Genomic DNA, 15,090 nt, shown 5'->3' on the forward strand with positions numbered 1-15,090 from the left:
GATAGATAGAGATACAATATGCAGGATCTGGGATTTTTGTTGGCGCTTTACTTTTTACTTTAATTGATTCTTTTTACCCATATTTTATTGCAGAAAAAATTGAGAAAATATTAATATGGTTTCTTATGGAAAATACTGTACAGTAAAAAGAGGATGTGTCGAGCGAACTGATAATGAATTTGCACTTACAATGGGCATGATAGTGTCCTTCAAGCTGGTTGGTGGGATTCATGTGCCCTCTAGTGGTGCAATATTGTGCTGGTAATTTTTGTTAGGTTGCAACCAGACAATAGAGCATTCACTTTAGTATTTGTAATCTGTGGATCGTGATAATCATCAATTCATTTCTGTGTTGCACAGCTTGGTTTAATTCAGATGTGCTATAACATTAAATAATACTTACCGTATTATTTGTAAAATCTTCGGATGTAGGCTACTTTCTCAGTGACCATGATATTTCCAGATATTTCCAGTTGAGATTAAACATCATTGTTCAGTTGCAGGGCCAAACCAACTCTCATCATTCATCTGAAATTAGAAACAACTACTTATTTCTGTCATTTAATGAATAGTTTACAAAAAATATTCATAAATATATTTAAAAAATATATATTTTTGGAACTGATTGATCATAGATCTCAATGATCTGAGCCTATACACCTCAGTTTTTGAGTGAACATTCCCAAATTTAACCACAAATAATGCCTTTTTCACTCAAAAACTGAGGTGCATAAAATCAGATCAATGAGTTCCAAACCATTATAAAATACAAAACCTGTGCCAACTGAAAGAAGATTTGGTGATAATATAGAATAATGACAGATATACAAGAAATTTTTAAAAGGCTGATAATTTTTGACAAGGAACACCAACTCATGTAAAGGATTTTCAGCACAGCACAAGGGTTAATTTGGATATTAAACAATTAGATATCACATCATTGCAATAGACAATGCTGAATGACATTAGAGAGGAAGCCAGTTTTCCAACTTAACCGGAAAGTTTTTCTCATAGACTGATTACACTTAGTTTACCTGCTGGAATGCAGCATAAAATCCAGACTTTAACGCATACCCTTCAGTAACGGTGTTTTGATTGCAGATAAAAGCAAAAACAAGGTGTGGTGCAGATCATCACATACATGGTGGTGCGGTAAAGTTGGTTTTATGTTGGACGATCGTTAGACATTCGATCTTTTCTTCAGCATTAATTTTTATGTAATCGCATAATAGTCATGCTGTATCACGTTCAGATCACATTTAAAAGCAAAATGAATAATAATATTATTCGATTATGTAATTGTTTTAAGCATCAGAAGTGAAAAATTCTTCACAACGACCCCCAATTGGGCACGTCAAGTTAGGGAGTGTCTCAAAAGTGCAAAATCCACAGTAAACTTGGTTAAAGGCACAATATGTAATTTTCGCCGCTGGAGGGCGCGTATTCAAAATAAACAAAGAAGCAAAGGCGTAGTTTGATGACGCAGTGACTGAGTGTGAAATCATGGGAGTTGTCGTCTTCATCCCCACAGCCGATGCAATCCGACGGGACTCCGGCAGAAATCATGTTCATGGATGAGCTAATGATTTATTAACGTAGTAGAATGAAGCAGGGTGAGGCTGGAAGCCTTCGAAGCGAAACTAGGCCACTGAACGAGCGCGACACACGGCTCAAAAGCAGCGGAGCTTTTATTATGCCACAGTCGACCGCTTCCGCTCCTTCCGGTCGTGCGTATGTGGGGGAAAAATAGCAGCGCTGTTTTATCATACTAGATACATTTGAAAGTTCTGTTATAATGCTACTCTGTGCGGTCGTCACCGGTCTATTAAAACGCACAACATATTAAAGCGTCTTTGGTGTTTTCATGTTTTCTACAAAACAAAACCGGAAATCGAGGGGTTATGACGTCATTGGCAGGCGACACAATGACACTATGGACACGCTCCGTGTCACTAGTTAAAATTGCTTATTTCTCTGGATTTAAACATTCTTTGAAACATTTGGGATAATGTAAGTACACAAGTCAGCAAAATATATAACACTGTTATAGTGGTTTTTGGATATTTTAATTAAAAAATCATACATATTGTGCCTTTAAGAAAAACTTTTCCACGCAATTAGTTCAGGTCCATACAACAAGAGTAAAACAAATTCAATTAAACAAATTATGATTTGTTGAACCAACGTAACATTATTTGTTTAACTGAACTTGTTTTAGTCTTGTTTTTTTAATGAATTTTTCAAATATACAAATCTATATAACTTCCTGGTCATGTGACCCGATGATGTCACACCAGTTGTAATATCTTCACGAAATCCTGACACACACCATACACGACTTCAAATTTTGGAAATATGATTTTGTCTTTTTTTAAATGAATTTTTCAAATATAAAAATCTATATAACCTCCTGGTCATGTGACCTGATGATGTCACAGCAGTTGTAATATCTTCACACAATCCTGACACACGTCAAGTCAAGTCAAGACAACTTTATTTATATAGCACTTTATAAAATACAGGTTGTGTCAAAGCAGCTTTACAGTGTTAAACAGAAAAAACCTGTGCTGATAATGCTCTTGGACAATAGAAAACAGTCAGTTCAAGTCAGTTCATTGTTGATTCAGTAATGTCAGTTCTCTTCCAATAGTGTCTGTGCAGTCAAGTCAACAATATTGCCAGAAATTGTGTCCCCAACTAAGCAAGCCAAAGGCGACAGTGGCAAGGAACCAAACCACATCGGTGACATTAATGGAGAAAAAAACCTTGGGAGAAACCAAACTCAGTTGGGAGCCAGTTCTCCTCTGGCCAGACGAAACCAGCATGGTGTGATTTAATTCCAGGCTGCAACACATGTCAGATTGAGCAGAGGACTTGTCTGGTTCTTGTGGCCGATGGCCGACGAGATCTTCACAGGGGATCTGTCTCTAGTCTAGTCTCTTTGTCTAGTTGAAATGGTCTGCGCTGACATTCAGGGCTGTAGAGGTCATCTCTAGGTGCTGATCTGATCTGTGATAGGATGATGGCACCATGTATGGCTGCCATGGTGTGGAGCTCCTCCTGTTCTTTTGCTGTTTTTGTTTGTTTGTTTTGTGTTTAGTCATGTTTTACCAGAGACAAACTACTGAACATAAGGCAACACACACACCAGACAAAATGTTTCCAGTTTTTGATTATTCAGACGCTTTGTTGGATGTTCTAGTCGGAGGGACAGTGGTCCTGTTCAAATGAGGGAAGCATAATTTAGTAATGTAAATATTTTTGTATGAGAAATGTTTGTGAATATAAACCGGCCTTGTGTAGCAATATCAGGTCACTTGACTTAAATAATTGTCTAAAAACAGCAAATATATATTCAAAAGAAAAAGATATGAATGTACAATGTGTGAAACATGTTTATGAATATAATACAGTGGGTGTGGCAACATGAGGTCACATGACCAGTAACTTATATAGATTTTAATATTTCAAAAATTCACCAAAAAATACACAAAATCATATTTCCGAAATCCAAGTCATGTAAGATATGTGTCAGGATTGTGTGAAGATATTACAACTGCTGTGACATCATCGGGTCACATAAGCAGGAACTTATGTAGGTTTATTTCATTAAGACATTCAGTTTACTTACATATTTATAACAGATATATTAATCATATAAAAGTCTTTATCTATACTTAATCTATTTGCAAACATAAACTACACATGTAAAAGGATGACGTTTTTAGTGTTTTCATGGAATAATGCACATATTTAAAGGCACAATATGTAAGATTTTAGCCCTTGTGAAATCGGGTTTGGATTGGAGGGGCACTTCAATAAGACCGAAAGGACAGTGATTAAATATCTATATATAATATACATATATTTTATATTACAATGTTATATGTTATATTTCTAAAATAAAAAGATCGGTTTCTTAAGAATTCTACATTTCTACATACAATTCTCCCTATCCAAAACCCCATTCTCTAATTTGTGTAAAATATAACATTAAAAATAATTTATTTGATGGATTGTAATTACACAATAACTCAAAATAATATAAAAACAACAGCAAGAATATTTCTAAATATTCATTCTTATTCAGTTCTGGCCAGGACCAGTCTTTCAAATTACTTCATGACTACAGACATGAGAGCGACAGGTCTGTAATCATTAAGTCCAGTGATTTTGGGTTTTTTGGGGACCGGAATGATGGTGGAGCGTTTGAAGCAGCAGGGAACTTCACACAGCTCCAGTGATCTGTTGAAGATCTATGTGAAGATGGGGGCCAGTTGGTCAGCGCAGACTTTTAGACAGGCAGGTGATACACCGTCTGGGCCTGAAGCTTTCTTTTTTTTTTCTGAAGATTTCTGTTTTCTGAAGACCCGTTTGTATGTGTCCACAGACTGTGGGGTGGTGTCATGTACTTGATCTTCCTGACCAGTCCATACAGATGCTGGGTCGTTGGCTGAAAACTGTTTTTTCAGCTTTTCAGAGTAGTTTTTTTTTAGCCACTCTGATCTCCTTTGTGTCACGATCATGGACTTTTAGTTTGTTTTTTTTCCCTCATGTTTCACTTGACCTAGGGTGCTTCTCAATTCTTATTTGTGCATCCTCGTTTCCTTTCCTCGCTTCCTTTCCTCACGTCTTAGCTCCACCCCTTCAGGATGCGAGGGAAGTACGCAAGGAAAAGACGCGAGGATGGAGGAATTGAATCAAATGAAATGATATATCCTCGCTCCCTTTAGCGTCACTTCATCAGCTGCGCTAAAGGGATTTGCCCTTATGTTGTTAAAGTTTGTTATTTAAGACATTCATAATAAATATTAATAAAGCAAGATGCCCTGTTTGAAATATATGACATGCATGGTTTATTTAAACTGCAAAGGTCAAATATAAATTAAAATTATTACAACAGATGTGAAAGGGGAGGAGAATTTATAGGTGCTTCAGGTTTAGTCATTAAAACTACAAATTTCACAAGAATGAACGAGGAAAACTCCCGCGGCAAGTAGAAAGGTTCACAGTTTACAAAGAGTGCCTCTAAATTAGGAGAAAATCTTCTTCTGAATACCAACCTTCATTTATGTAGAAACATAGTCCACCGCCTCTTGATGTCCAGTACAGACATGGCCAAAAGTTTTGGCAGTGACATCAATTTTGTGTTTTGCAAAGTTTGCTGCTTAAGCTGTTGTGGTGTTCATTCACATTGTTTCTAGATTATTGTGAAGAGTGATCAGATGCATTTTAAATAATTGCTAAAAACTTCATTATGAAACTAATTTCATTGTTTTTTTATCCTGACACAAAATGACCAGCTAACAATAATTGACTAATCATATCAGCAGCACATGTGAAAGCACACTTCCAATCATTATGTTCTTGTTAGCAATGGTTACCTCCAAAGAAACACATGCAGCCATCATCGCTTTGCATCAAAATGGCCTCACATGCAAGGAAATTGCTACAAAGAATATTGCACCTGAAAGAACCATTTACCGGATCATCAAGAACTTCAAGGAGAGAGGTTCGACTGCAGTGAACTCCGAGAACTAATAAGGCAAGAATAGATCGCCATCAGTTAGGATTTGGCCAAGAAGCTAATATTCAGCATGCAGAGGTTATGAAGAACAAGGATTAACTCTGTAAATATTGACTCGTTATATTTTTTTGCCAATAAAAGCCTTAAAAACTTTTGCTTGTTTTGCAGCATGCCATAGAAAAATGTGGAAAAATAATCTAAAAATACTGAAGCAGCAAACTTTGCAAAACACAACATTTATGTCACTGCCAAAACTTTTGGCCATGACTGTAGTTTGTCTCTGGTGAAAATGATAGTAAAAGAATGACTAAACAAAGAACAAACAAACAAAAACAGCAACAGAATTTAATGCAACCCTTCAGCAGTGGTGTTTTGATTGCAGGTAAAAGCAAAACAAGGTGTGGTGCAGATCATCACCTAGTAGTGAAAGTTAGAAGAATGAGTTAAGGCCACAAGCTGTAGGGATAAAAAATGTGGTGCGTTTCATATTACAAAACGACAAAAGGTCAGTTTTTGGATCCAATTGTAACTCCAAAGCATTTATGTATGAACCAGAACTGTGGGATGGCATGTTACAATAGCCCTCAGCACTGCAAATGTATAGTAGTGGTAAGAATATAGGGTTAATATCGCTGCAAATGATACTAGTCTAGTTCAAATATCTCTATGGATGCAAATTTACAGTTGCTCTCTGAACGAACTGTACATTTCCACCAAGCTAAGTTAAGTCATTCCTGCACCACAGAAAGTTTTTTTTACTACCTTTACAAATACGCCATTGTCATACACCATTGCTAGAACAAACAGATAAAGCCACAAACCACTGGGCGGGTCACTGTCGTGGTGTAGGAGTCGATTAGATCATTAATAACACAGTACTATTATGGAAGGATTTAGAAAGCTATATCAGTAACAGAAAATGTGTGTATTTGATCTGCTTTTTTCTGATTTCAGAATTACATTTTGGAATGTAAAACAATAGGCCTATATTATGCAATTATTTAATTAGGAAATTATAAATAAGAAGCGAATAAATAATAATATTAATAATAATAATAAACAAACAGGGTAATTTATCTCTGATTATATGCTATATCAGGTTTTAAATCTCCACAGACGTGGATTAACCTGAATGTCTACACTGAGATTGAGCTGTGGTCTGTGTGACCTGTAGATGGCAGACCTTGAGGTGCATTGGTGCAATTTCCTTGAAGGTCTTGAAAGCATGTTTCTTGAAAATTCCTTAGCTGCTGTTCAAGGTATTAAAGTCCGGAAGACCAGAATAGCACAGGTGGCATAAGATGTTATATAGCAGCCTGTGTGCCAACCGTTCGCTCCCGCTTGTGTACACATAGCCACAGTTGTTTTCACTATGTAAATATTAGCCGCTGCAGGCCTCATTGAAGTTTCAGGAAGGACAAGGGTTTTCATTCATCAATTCAAGACTTCAAGAGTACAATAAGGCTGAGTAAAAAAAACTGATCTAAGGAGTAAAGTAAATTAGACACTGCAAAATTAAATAAAAAAAGGTAATCATTCACAGCAATAAAAAAAAGAAAAGCAATGAAAAAACCTGAAAGAAAAAAACAGCAGACTGTTATGTTGGTCGTATGTCTCTTGATGGCGGTAGGCTAAACCAACATGATTTTTTTTAATCGGCCACTAGCCTGTCATTGGAGTGAGAAGAAAAAAAAAAGCTATTTAAAAAAAAAAAAACAGAAAAAAAAAACTTGCTTAACTAGTCAGACCGGTCTTCTGTGAATGAATGAGAAGGAAAAGTAACAATTACGGTAGTAGGCTATAACAGAAAAAAAAGACACAGAGGGACAATTATTTTACTTTTGGTTTTTTTTTTGTTGTTTTATGCTGCTTCTGTGATATTGTGTTCTGTGAGTGGCAGTTTAATATTTTTTCCACTCCGAAGCAACCCTTGTTTGTGGTAGCAAAGATACTCTCAGAGTGCGTGTACGGCTCCTGGCAGAGGTGAGTTTTATTATTATAGCCTACTCATCTGAATGACATATTCACGGTCTTGTAAATGTAGTGCTAAAATTTGTAACAAGCCTCTGCTATGTTGAGGGAGTCTCCCTCAGGTTAAATCGCGTTCGGATCGGAGGGGCACTTCAATAAGATAGAAAGGACACTTTACCGTTACGATTAGACAGCAGTATGTTTTGCATTTCAACGCTGTACACAAACGTGTACGGAGAGTGGCTCCAGATGACAAGGAAAAGTAGTTTACTAGTCTTAGCTGGTTTGCCTGCCTGGTCTGTTTTCTGGTTTTAAATGTGTTTGGGCCCTTTAAGACCAGATTGAGCTAAGAACAGTTTAATGAGGCTGTGGATGGTCTAAACCAGGGGTCTCCAAACTCAGTCCTGGAGGGCGGTGTCCTGCAGAGTTTAGCTCCAACTTGCCTCGACACACCTGCCGGGACGTTTCTATGCCTAGTAAGAGCTTGATTAGCTGGTTCAGGTGTGTCTAATTGGGGTTGGAGCTAAATTCTGCAGGACACCGGCCCTCCAGGACCGAGTTTGGGCACCCCTGGTCTAAAAGACCAGCAAAAAAGCTAGGGTGGTTTACTTGAGGCAGTTTTTTTTTCAACAGGGATGTAAAAGAAATAGTCTATGATTGAGCTAAGAACAGTTTAACGAGGCTGTGGATGGTCTAAACCAGGGGTCTCCAAACTCGGTCCTGGAGGGCGGTGTCCTGCAGAGTTTAGCTCCAACTTGCCTCGACACACCTGCCGGGACGTTTCTATGCCTAGTAAGAGCTTGATTAGCTGGTTCAGGTGTGTCTAATTGGGGTTGGAGCTAAATTCTGCAGGACACCGGCCCTCCAGGACCGAGTTTGGGCACCCCTGGTCTAAAAGACCAGCAAAAAAGCTAGGGTGGTTTACTTGAGGCAGTTTTTTTTTCAACAGGGATGTAAAAGAAATAGTCTATAAGGTATGAAAAGAGCCTGTGACTGAGGCCATTTATAATAATTCAAATAATTTCATTTAATATATTTTTAAAAAATGTGTCATTATGACTGTAAATTAATAATTTTTTATTTTCAGTATGACTCAGTTCTTTTTAAAAATGTTTTATGACTGCAAATTAAATGTTTTTTTTTTTATGTGACATTATGGCTGCAAATTAATTGTTTTTCACCTCGTTTTTCTGTTTGTATTTTCTTTTAGAGACCAAACACTTATTCATCATATGCATGCATGTATATCACTTTTTCTCAAAACAGATAAAGGTACTAAAAACCTCACTGATGTAAGGGGGAAAAAACACTGATAGGAAATTTGAGAATAAAACCAATTTATAAGCTGATTAAAAAAATTATTTTGGACATCATAGCCATGGAGAGGAAGTCATGGTCGTCCCTGATCCTGTGTTTAGTAATATTTGTGATCATGGGCTTGGTGGGATATATACACTTTAAAAAGGAATTGGTGAACAAAGTAAAAAATGAAGTAGAGTTCTCAGAGGCAGAGGTGAGAGAAAAAGATCTAGATCTGAATAATTACGGTTTAGCAGTTGAACACACACAGAAGGAAATTGACAATGCAGATAAGGAGGTCAAGGAACTTCAGGATGAGGTCGGGAAATTGAACTCTGCTAAGGAGGAAAAGGACAAAGAAGTTAAAGCATGCAAGGACTCAGTGGTGAGTGAATAAAAAAAAACTGGTGCATAAAAAATTAGCAAAATTGCATGTCATGTATATGACATGACAATATGGTATAGTGTTGTAAAGTATTTTCATATTGTTTGATATGGGCTGTGCAAAGCAATGGCACTCAAACTAACAACTGCTGAACTGGCAGTAACCAAACAAGTATACCCAACACCACTGTCAGCCAAATTCAAATCTAATTAAGACTAATTAAATCATTGGTCACGAGCAGTCTTATATATGTATTCATTTATTTGGTTGTTTTGTTGTGGTATCTGCTTTGGCTAATTCTAAAGAAACATGGCATGCTAAGACTAGAGGCGGTGTTTTATGTAACAAATGCTGCAGTTTAGCTCTATTCTAATTTCTTACCATCTGCCTCTGTGTTGTGTTTCATAGGCAGGGTTGAGTAATGATGTTGCAGCCATGGAGAAGGAGAAGAGTGACATTGATGGTATATTTAACTGTGTTTAGCAAGAAAGCCCCAAATATGATATGAACTGAAAATTAAGGCAGCTAAATATTTTCATGTATAGAGACCCACTTATACTGTGTGAAAAAATTATTCTACAAAACTAAACAATTCAAAAATATTTAATATATTAATAATACATACAGGTGCATCTCAATAAATTAGAATGTCGTGGAAAAGTTAATTTATTTCAGTAAATCAACTCAAATTGTGAAACTCGTGTATTAAATAAATCCAATGCACACAGACTGAAGTAGTTTAAGTCTTTGGTTCTTTTAATTGTGATGATTTTGGCTCACATTTAACAAAAACCCACCAATTCACTATCTCAACAAATTAGAATACTTCATAAGACCAATAAAAAAAAACATTTTTAGTGAATTGTTGGCCTTCTGGAAAGTATGTTCATTTACTGTACATGTACTCAAACTTTTCCACGACATTCTAATTTATTGAGATGCACCTGTATTAATCATATATATAACAGAATATGAAAAATTTTTAATAACTTCATAAAAGGATCATAAAAATTCCATGTTATTTTTTTACTGTCCTGAACAGTATGTTTACACATACTCCACAAGACAAAATAATAACTGATGATCCCGTTTAAAAGTTTACACATCCTTGAATCTTAATACTGTGTGTCATTACCTGGATGATCCACTACTGTTTTGTGATAGTTAGCTATTATCGTGTTGGCTTCTTGAGCATCAGTAAATGTTAAACTTTAGTATACTTTAGGTTTAGGTTATAAAAAAAAGAAAACTACCAATGAAAAGGACGCAAACAAAGACCAACAAAGAAAAGTGATGCTAATAGTTCTCTCTCTTGATCTTTTGAGGTAAAAAGACAAAATGGAATGAAGAAATTAATGGCCTTAAGCAGAAGCTCCAGGACCACAGTCCAGTCTGTGCCTATGTGAAGACCACTGCAGAAGATCTCAAGAAAGAACCTACCATAAAGTGAGTTTTCGAAGAATGTCTTTCTTCTGATTAGATATGATATGAATGCACTCATGATATGAAAACTCGTCACCAACATAAATTATCTTGATTCATCTTGAGCTCAGAGTTTGAATTCATTTTAATATCTGTATGTTCTTTTTTTGTTACAGGGAACTTTGCCCTCAAATTCAAATTGTAGTTAAAGCATAACGGAAAGAAAACCAGCAGTCTGAATTCAAGACGACATTCTATAACAGGATTAAACAGATTATCTCATTGAAAAAGTCTTTTCTCAAGGGAAAATCTAATCAGATCAGTGTAATTTGTAACAGGTTAGCAACCATTCGACAGCTTTGAAATGGAGGATTTATACATTCCCTCAAGGAACTGCATGGACCATCTGCATCTGTACAGTAGCCCTTATGATGTAACCTTAAAAATGGTTTTATAAATAAAGTTATCGATTCTCTATTATAAATTGGTTGTTATATTATTGCTGAACTGTAAACTGCTTTGATTAAGGTATATGGAGACTCTCCACAGAAAGCTGAAGACTACATTATTTTGCAGTCTGTTTTATTGTGGTTCTTAAAAACATTGGATATAAAAGCATGCATACATTTTGATTAAACATGATAGTTGCTTCAATATCAATTTTGTAGGTTTGCATCTTCATCATTGCTTTGGGATATGGATTTTGGAAAAGAAAACATCGCTCAGTGGATGCCATGTGTAAGGCTCCAGCTTGTAATGACTCCCCCCAACCATTAGCTGGCACTGACACTTATACCGTGTAATGACTCTCCCAGCCACTAGGTGGCCCTAGCTTCTGTAGATTTAATTGTATTACTACTCATTAGGACTTGATTCCTCCCACCTGTGGGTCATCACCTAATTTGTGTTTGCCTATTTAAGCATGCCTCTTTCTTTCAGTTGTGTTCAGTCTTGAGCCTATTATGCAGGTGTTATCCTCACAAAGAAAGCTAAGTCTGTTGTGTTTTTGGTTTTATCTTTTGTTTCTTTTATTTTTTCTGTGGAAGCACGGCTTCCTTTTGTTGTACTTTTGAACTTGGACTCCTCAGTAAAGCACTTTTTGTCTAATCATCTGAGCCTGCATGTTATTCTTCTGACCTTGGGTTCATCTGTTATTTGTCATCCACCATAGCTCAGTGGTAAAAGAGGCAGTTCAGTTGACTAGAAGACCCGAGTTTGATTCCAGCCTCAGACACCCATCACACCATGATAGTGTTTATACTGTCATATACTTTATATCACAACATGTTGCTTTATTGCACTATGCTATTACTAAAAGAAAAAAAGAATTAATTCTACTTCTGTACTTATTACTTATTCCCTATCCAAAACCCTATTCCCTGTCTGTGTAAAGTATAACATTACAAATGATTTATATAATGGAAAACAAATCAGAATAAATAAAAATATTGCAAATATTCGTTTTAGTTGGATTCTGATGCTAATGTCACACAAATGCAGGTGATGAACTGAGGGACACATGGAGAATCTGTAATTAAGAGTTACAACTTGGTAACAGAATATTTTTGGTGTGTGTGTGCTTTAGCTGAGGCCAAATTGCTGCATCGTGTTTCATGCCAAAGGGTGTTGGAGAGACTCTTTTTAATATAACTTTAATAAAAGAAGTCCGCCACTGACTGATTTCAGAGATATTGGAGGCTAATAACTTGCTTAACTTAACTTAATAGGCCTATATTCATTCCAATGACCAAAATAACAAAAAAATACAATTCAATATAACTTGTTACGTATTTTCTACAAAATGTTTTTATATGCTGATGTTTGCGTCTCTATCCCGCCCTCATACAGCTCAGACAAACGAACCCTCTCATTCTAATCACCTATTCTTTGCTGCCATCTAATGTACAAGAACGAGAAAAGCCAGTGAATTTTTCATTGTGATGTGACAAACCACACCTGAGAATCAACAAAAGGAACAAATATGTGATTGCTTCCTTTGGATGATTTTCTTAATCTCTGTCAGAAGGCTCCTTTTGTTATTTTTGATGTTCAATCCAGCTTTCTCCAGTAGTTCCTCGATCAGGTCACTGGAGTAGGGACCTTGAAAGGTCGTATATTTATGCTTCAAACGTTTAATTTCAGCTATTAAAACAGACATTTTAGAACATTTGTGAGCTTTCATGTTTGGCTTTTATGCATGATATGATTATAAAATTCTTAACCTTGACTCTATTAATATATACTATATTAATTTATACATTATTAAACATTGAAATGATTATTATTAAACATTGAACAATCATTAAGCAATAGCTGGACATTACCTTTATCGTCACAATTCACAATGTTGAAAAGAGGAATATGAATTACAGCCGGTGCATTGTGGCCTTCAAACACATAAAAGTCCTTTGGAGCAGATTTCTCTTCTTTTGACATTTTAGGAACTTCAGGGAAGTCAATGTGTAGTCTTTTGCACGTTTTAGCTGTTTCTGTTAGTGACTATGAATTTAAACAGCATAAAAGATTATGTATGTGTAGAAGGAGGGAATATTATTAGTAAATATGCACTATGCAGGTTAATAAGAAAAAACGGTACGCTGTTAATTCACCTCAAACGGGTCATTTTCACTGAAATCGAGTGAAACGATGAGATCAATGTGTCTCTCTCTCCTCAGCAATGGTAAAAAAGGTGAGTTGATGGCGATCCCAGCATCAACATATTGCCTTATTGTCTCTCGACAGACAGAAGGAGAAACCTCCGCCGCTGGAATGATGATAAAATGTTTTAAAATTATTTTTCATTTAATTCCGTTACAATATAAAAAATTTGAAGGTAATACAAATATCCAACAGATGAAACTTCCACTCTAAACCTTAAATGTACTAGTACAGTAAGTCTATGGCCATTTAGATATGTAATGCCAGTATTACAAATGTCACTGAACTCAATGTGCTGTACTCAATAATATACTGTTTTAATTTATTAAATAATTATTTTACTCACCTGTCATGTTGTGCAGAAAATTGTATGTTGTGCCCCAGACCCAGCAAACTACTAACTCAATGCATTTAGCAATGTTTTCCCATATCCTATTGCCTATATTAAGAGAATGATTACAAAACATAATGGGTCCCTTTCTTCTTATCGGCATAAGAAAATAACTAATTAAGCTGGCTTTTCTTACTCCTCTTATCACAATATCTATTATAGAAATAAATTACAAAATAGATTACAATTAAAGTGGGTTTTGAGTCCCAGACTATGCATAAAGGAAAAACTCACATGTCAGATTCCAGGATGTCTGCAGGTCGCATATATATAGTGTGTATTCCTTAACGGTCTTCTTGTTCATTTTTTTTGACATGGTGAACAAGTTCTCATGTTTATCTTGCTGCAGATTTCCTGAAATGTATAGAATAATTAGATCATGCACTGAATAGCACACATCACCTACAGTCTTCATTCAGGTAACAAAATGTGTAATTTTACAATACATCCTTCAAAGCAGCCTGTTATTACTCCTATGCTTAGCTTAAATCTATTAGTAATGTGATGGATACCTCTCAGTAAGTCCTTCAGGACTGTAATATGAGATGAAGGATCCTCCTCTCTTAAAACCAGACGATTCACTTCCACAAGATTCAAAAGCACTTGGCCAGCCTCGTCAGCATGTGGAGCGCTGAGGGAGCGAATGTCTGTTTGTTTTATGTCTGAAGACGCATAGTCACCCATCATGTCTAACTCACCCAAAATTAAATCTAAAAAGAACAGGTATCTTTATGTTTTGCAACATCACAGAAATAAATGACACTTTCAAGTATATTAAAATAGAACATTTATTTTTGATCAAATAATTTATAGTTTTTAATATGCATACTGTATTTTTGATCAAATAATAATAACAAAGTGAGCTTACCTTTGATTAAAGTTAACAGTTCCTCTAGTATTTTCTCAATGCTAGCAAGACCACTACCACAGAGACCTGCAAAAAAACCAAAAACAAATTCAGCAACCAACAAAATAGACTGATGACCAGGACATGTGTTGTTTCAGTTCACCTTGCAGGAACAGCATGTCCATCTCGGGCTGGTCTTTTATTTGAGCTCCTTGGTCAAACTGACTTCCGAAACTGGAAGTATCTACAAAGGCCCCAGTGATGGAGTAGCCAGTCTCATGTGGCGTGATCTCAACAAACGTATCTATGACAGAACACTGTAAGTCACAGGCACAGTATACAAACATACAACGGACAAACATACTGATATTACCAGCATCTAGTTTATCCTCATGGCTCTGCTTATCAATCACGGTGTAGATGGGATAAGGATCTTTTGTGCTCTGTTTGCTTCTCAGATCAGAGAAAGTTTGCTCATCTATCTGTAGAAAAAAAATCAGCTCAAATACTTAAATATAGTGTGTGTGCGCATATATATATATATATATATATATATATATATATATATATACATTGAGTGCGCACACATT

The 15,090-nt window shown here is 36.0% G+C and overlaps 1 protein-coding gene across 2 annotated transcripts in view; it reads right to left on the reverse strand.

The window, feature by feature from the left end:
* Positions 1-11,968: 11,968 nt before the first annotated feature.
* pla2g4c (phospholipase A2, group IVC (cytosolic, calcium-independent)) overlaps positions 11,969-15,090 on the reverse strand; it is a 5,195-nt gene continuing 2,073 nt past the window's right edge. Inside the window, exons 6-14 of one of the 2 annotated variants that reach the window (XM_016444489.1) lie at positions 14,874-14,982; positions 14,664-14,804; positions 14,522-14,587; positions 14,166-14,363; positions 13,888-14,007; positions 13,609-13,701; positions 13,214-13,368; positions 12,929-13,103; positions 11,969-12,746 (exon numbers count right to left, since the gene is read on the reverse strand). In XM_016444489.1, the coding sequence (XP_016299975.1) occupies positions 12,568-12,746; positions 12,929-13,103; positions 13,214-13,368; positions 13,609-13,701; positions 13,888-14,007; positions 14,166-14,363; positions 14,522-14,587; positions 14,664-14,804; positions 14,874-14,982 (1,236 nt within the window). In that variant the 3' untranslated portion in view covers positions 11,969-12,567. The remainder of the gene's footprint in view (positions 12,747-12,928; positions 13,104-13,213; positions 13,369-13,608; positions 13,702-13,887; positions 14,008-14,165; positions 14,364-14,521; positions 14,588-14,663; positions 14,805-14,873; positions 14,983-15,090) is intronic. The other variant, XM_016444490.1, reaches the window with a different exon arrangement.

Source organism: Sinocyclocheilus anshuiensis, unplaced genomic scaffold (assembly GCF_001515605.1).
Source record: "Sinocyclocheilus anshuiensis isolate Anshui unplaced genomic scaffold, SAMN03320099.WGS_v1.1 scaffold1393, whole genome shotgun sequence".
Classification (NCBI taxonomy): domain Eukaryota; kingdom Metazoa; phylum Chordata; class Actinopteri; order Cypriniformes; family Cyprinidae; genus Sinocyclocheilus; species Sinocyclocheilus anshuiensis.